At 36.9% G+C, this 6,000-nt stretch overlaps 1 protein-coding gene across 2 annotated transcripts in view; it reads right to left on the reverse strand.

Moving 5' to 3' along the window:
* Positions 1-3,131, reverse strand: part of LOC139478506 (dihydropyrimidine dehydrogenase [NADP(+)]-like) — a 49,585-nt gene extending 46,454 nt beyond the window's left edge. For both annotated transcript variants that reach the window (XM_071260996.1, XM_071260997.1), the window contains exon 1: positions 3,056-3,131. In XM_071260996.1, coding sequence (XP_071117097.1) covers positions 3,056-3,097 — 42 coding nt within the window. In that variant the 5' untranslated portion in view covers positions 3,098-3,131. The remainder of the gene's footprint in view (positions 1-3,055) is intronic.
* Between the last annotated feature and the right edge of the window lie 2,869 nt (positions 3,132-6,000).

Consider the following 6,000-nt stretch of genomic DNA (forward strand, 5'->3'; position numbering starts at 1 on the left):
TTGTGTCAAGGTCGGTTCCAAATGTGGTAGCTCGGGCCCCGTTTCTGTCGATGGTACAAGCGAAACAAACATAATGGAACTACTGAAAACATCAACATAACTTCTACAATGATGCCAGCAATACCTCTTTGCATTTGGATTAACTGCTTATGGATACGATGTGTTGTAAAGTTCGATTGCGATTTATTTTTCCTTTCATTGAAACTGTGATAATGGCGCTGTGATTGGTGTGCTGAAATAGTATTTTCCATGAGTCTAATGTACATGGTACATGCTGTGATTGTAGAAGATAATTGATAATCAATTGTGTATGCATATATATCATCAAATCCACATTACTAATCTCTTCAGAAAATGGAATATATTATAGCTCGTTTTCAAACATTCTGCTATGGATATTAGATAAAAAAATAATATTAGATTTACAAATTATTTATGTACACTGTACTCTCGATTAACGTATGATAATCTATTGCAAGTCTTCAACTCTTATTTGATATGTCATCGGAAATGTCAGCAATGAGTACAATTAATTTTATTTCGTTACAATCTGCAATTTTATTCAAATAGGCTAATAGACGGTCGATGATTTCCCGCCGCTGTGAATTTGTCGTCTGGACAGGTGCGCGTGATTTGACCTCGCGTGTTGTGACGTGGATGACGTCACTTGAAACAGCTGATCTAATGTTGTGGTAGTATAATGGATACACGTGGTTTCCTTTTCCAAATAACAATATTCTCTTTGACTGAACTAGAAAGCATATCTAGTACATCACGATTGGAAAATGTCTACGGCGACCGACGAGTGAATGAGATCGCTTATCATTTGACTAACGGTGTTAGTATATTTGGCGCAGTTTTCTAATTTTGGTATGTTGACATGTGCTTTTCATATCTGTTTGAATGCTTGATATTCCAAAAAAATAATATGCATTTAGTTGAGTACAGTGAGAAAGCTGTCAAAATGGATCCAATATTAAACCATCTAGATTTTTAATATTTTAGCTTCATCTATTAGAATCTCGAATGGTTCAATTTATAACATAAACAGTAAAAGTAATCATAGATCTTCTCACAATATATAGATAATCAATTTCTGAAAGACAAAGAGTTTTTAGTGTAAATGTGAATTCGTTTTGTATGTCTTTTTTCACTCTGCATTATCTAAATTACCAAATACTTCGACCAGTGACATATAGTAGTAACTAGATTCTACTTAGTTTTTTATCCTAGGTATGAAATAGATTTTTCTTTGTATTGATTTGTCCAAGAGTAAAATCAATACATTCTTGTGTTTTTTTTCCACCATTTTATTTTGTATATCTTCCCTCCAAGCTGTTGTTTATCTAGGCCAAAATTAAGAAAAAAAGGAAAGACATAATAAACCATTTTTATGTAAGATTTTGCTGGTTCAATTTTCGAAGTTCAATACCAAGAATATATTTTTCCTTTTATGACAAATAATTCCATTACTTTCATTGACAAACGATCATTATATCTTTTTCAAACTTTTCCTTCAGTAGAATGGGATGGAATGGGAAACTAGTGGAAATAAACTATCACGTATGCCCTTTAATGTACATGTACATACCTAGCTAGGTGTAAATACACTTCTAAAGTCGTATTTATAAAACAAATGAATAAATGAAAGAAAAAGTGGTATTTTATGGACTGGCCATACAAGTATATTTTGAGCAAAGGTCTCAGTTAGGCAGCCAAGTGTGAAATACGAGCTGATGCGAGGATGTATGTTTTCTGGTGGTCATAGTGAAACAATGACATATGGCGCCCGAGTTGCGAGTGATCGAAAATAGGTTTGTTGAATAGATTTGCTGCCCATGAAAACGTTTCAACAATTTTGATTGAATCTACATGTACTTACTCTTGGGTGGTATTACGTTAGTATAATCTTGTTAATTATTATGAAATAACAATGATGCCTGATATTGAGCGATGTCAATTTGAGTATTGTTAGGGCTGTTTAGCGATCTTTCACATTTTGTCCTTTGAAAATGTACGATGTCAATTACCCGGAAGTTGTTTTTATCACTAATAAAAGAGCACGGTCATTGAAACATACATGGACGTAACCGGGATTTCTTCACGATATACATTCCAAACTGTCATTCGTTTTGTGACATAATCTTTGAAACAGTCTGTGTATGAATTAATCACGACCACTTCCGTCAATTTTGTTTTGACGTCAAAAACACGCACAATTTCATCGGTTTTTTTATCGGTAAATATAACTCACGGAAAATTCTCAGTGAATGTGTACTACAACATAAATATTATATGTCAATCACTGTTAGGACATGTACTTGCCAATGATATGAATTATTGGTCATTTAGATTTCAAACAAGGGCGCTTACTTGACTTTGCTTGCCATATTCGGGTGCGTCCATATTACGATTAATGTGGAAAAGTAGGAAACTTTTAATACTAGCACATTTATCCATGGCTGGGCAGTGCATAGATCTTTTGGATTTGGTGACTTTAGATACTGTTGGAAAGACAATCAACCCGAGTTGCATGTTATACAATTTGGTTACACTGTGTGAAGAAATAAAGATGTTGCAACACTTTTGATACAATGTATACGTTTTTGTAACCGCGACGTCAGCACAGTGCGGCACTGGGCGGTTTGCAGGCTGACTGACGTCCAGGCACCATGAGGGTTAAGCTGCTAACATAGCATATATTGAAAATCGATTCTGGGGTCCCATTCGCAGTCAAGATTTTAAAAACCCTTATAATACCGGAACTTATGACAACTGTGCTCCGTCAATTATATTTTATCCTTTACAGTGCCAAGGCGACATTGTTGACTATTGCATCATAGGATCGCCCCAAGCTCACTCAATGTTTATCCAAGTCGAGTCTAAACTTTACAGTGTACACGATGCCTGTACACCAGCGAGCGCTTCAAATGCAAAGTACTGTACCTTGCTCATAGTAGCGTTTTTTGTGCTTATTATTTGTCATTTACGCAAAGCAATACGAACATCTGCATTGATGAAATATGGCAACATAGGATGTCAAGAAGTACCGTACCTCGATGTCAGGAATATCCCTGCTTAGTGCTGTGCTCGCCATGTTGTTTACGATTCTCCGCCTTGGCCACCTTTGACCCAGGTCTCCCTCTGACCCACTTTCCCTGGCGACTCGCTATGAAACAATCTTGCGATGCCAGTGCAAATATCTTTGGCTTAATGTCACAAACAGATATATTTCTTCATGACTTGAACAGTAATATGTCTACATTTAAGAAGGTTACATTTATTAACAAAATATGGCAAACCATATACAGACGCTATAATGTTTCTTTTTCCGTGTCCATGTCAATAGATCACATTTCACGATTTTGGGTCCATGATCACGTTTCGCATTCAGTATGAGGTCAGTAAACTAGAGAAATAATAATATGTGACATTATGACATTATAACACGAATTGCGAATGATTTCAAAACATGTACTCTTTCGGTTGAAGTTGATGTGAGTATTTTGTATCAAGTGAAACTGTAGTATAGGTAATGATGGTTCTGGACCACTTCCACTGGAGCCAGATTCATATACCTATACTGCTACTACAGATGGAATTTTTTATGCCAAAATGATTATGCGATTCAACGATAGTCATGAGATGTAATAAACGAAACATCAATATTAATTAATAATGAATAAAATTTACTATAGCCCACGAGGATATTGGAAAGGTATAGGAGCAATAAAAAAATTAGCCACCGCGGCAAAGGTATCTAAACATGTGGCCAAGGATTGGTTAAAGAAACAAGCGATGTGGCAAATATACTTACCGGCACCACGGTATATACCGAGGAAGAAATTTGATATTTTTACAACGAATGAAGTTCATCAGGCAGACCTGTTGTTTCTTCCCCACGATAAGGTAAAACGCAAAACGTATAAATACGCTTTAACAGTAGTGGATGTGGCTAGTCGATACAAAGAGGCTGAGCCATTAACAACGAAAGAATCAACAGAAGTAGCTAATGCACTGAGTCGCATATATAAACGCGGACCGCTAAAATGGCCTAAGCTATTTCAAGTAGATCCCGGTCGAGAGTTTATGGGATCGGTAACTAAACTTTTAACAAAGCACAACGTCAAAATCGTCCGTGGTGAAAGAGAGGCCCACCGTGGTCAAGCCATTGTTGAAAGATTTAACAGGACAATAACGGAACGTTTGTTTGGCTATCAGTATGGGATCGAAATGAAATCCGAGCGATTGAGATCAACCGAATGGGTGACACGATTATCAGCCGTTGTATCAGCGCTGAATAATGAAGTAACAAGATTAATAGGGAAGAAACCATCCGATGCGATTAAAATGAAATCCGTGACTTCCGAATCTTCGGCACCGAGGAGAGGCAAAGAACTAAAACTTCCGGATAGAGTAAGGGTAAGATATTTATACCAGCCCGGTGAACTCGAAGGAGGCCTACTCGCGCAACCGATCCCATATGGTCCCTTAAGACGTATAACATTAGTCGATTGGTTACGAAAGAAGGAGAGCCTATTCTTTATTATGTTCAAGATGGACCGGGTAGGGCATTTGTACGAGAAGAGTTGTTCATAGTTCCCGACGGTACAGTATTACCACCATAACCATAAGCATAGGTAGTTACACCATCATTATCAATCCATCTCTTTGTATCTAAGGGGGATAATGATGTCTTGTTCATTCTTAATCCATATATCCTATGATCGTAACTTCTTAAAGAGTTCATCTCGTGTTTGAACGTTCTACCGTTGAATAATGATTCTTTATACTGTTCGTGTTTGATATGCTTTTTTACAACATACTTCTTAACACCCTTGGCTTTTCTTATCTCTCCATTATCGGACTTTTTTATAGAATACATCTTAGGTCTTAATCCTACATACTCCGCTATAGGGGTCCCAGCACATTCATCCTTCATCTTACCTAACACCTTTTTATTTACTAGGCTGTGTATTATCTTTAGGGTAATCGCTCGTGTCGTACATATCTATTTTTTCTGCCATATCTTTATACACATCCTCGGTTTGTATTTCCATCAACAAAGAATCTGTGTCGGTATATAACACCTCGCATCTATCGCCGTATTGCTTCTTAAGTTCGTTGTAATAAAAGTCATACATTAAGTGTTTTGACAAGTCGAGAATACTCATACCGACGTACACCGGTCTGTTGAATTTTATATTACTTTTCTGCATATGCAACGCGGCTAAGTCATTATCGAATATCTTGCTTCTGTTAAAAGCCGGACTGGCTATAAGTTTCCTGAGTCTTTCTTCCTCATTAGATCTGACTAATTTAACATCAACACGCTTCCTTAGATTCTCCATAGTTTTACTGAATACCGAGTTATTCATGAGCTTATACAGATTCTTTTCGAAATCGCTGGTGGCTATCTTTCTTAAATCTGTGTTCAACCTTATATAGGGCTCCATCCAAGGGCTTTGATCAAACTTTAGAACTCTGTGTATTTTCTTTAGTTTCATACCTAACGATAGATACGACTGGAGATTTCTGTAGTGAACTATATATTTTGTCTTATCCATCAAATTTGGTACGAGTTTTTCTACGTTAGCTAACCTACTATTACCCATCAAGGAGCGTTGATATTCCGACATCCAGTCTTTATTAACCATTAATCTTTCGGGAGCTAGCGGATAACTGTTATGGTCTTTATGTAAGGAACTCGGATATTCCAAGTCAACTTCTAGTATGTACCCTTTATTCTCATCATTATTATCGATATCATCGACCCACTCAAAACCACCCGTGGGTAAAGGTTGACTCATAGCCCATCCGTACAAATTGTTAGCGTCGAGATATAATATGTGCGTGTCGGGTTTACTCGGATCGTATCCTTCCACTAATTTATTATTAGCCTTAGAATACCTTTTCGCTGCCATCGATATACCCCCTCTTAATCCTTTCTCAATAAACAAGTGCATATCGTAATCTGTGAGTAGTTTTAGTTCTACGCCG

This window comes from Haliotis cracherodii, unplaced genomic scaffold, assembly GCF_022045235.1.
Source record: "Haliotis cracherodii isolate W230 unplaced genomic scaffold, xgHalCrac1.p SCAF_4, whole genome shotgun sequence".
NCBI classification, from domain to species: Eukaryota; Metazoa; Mollusca; class Gastropoda; order Lepetellida; family Haliotidae; genus Haliotis; species Haliotis cracherodii.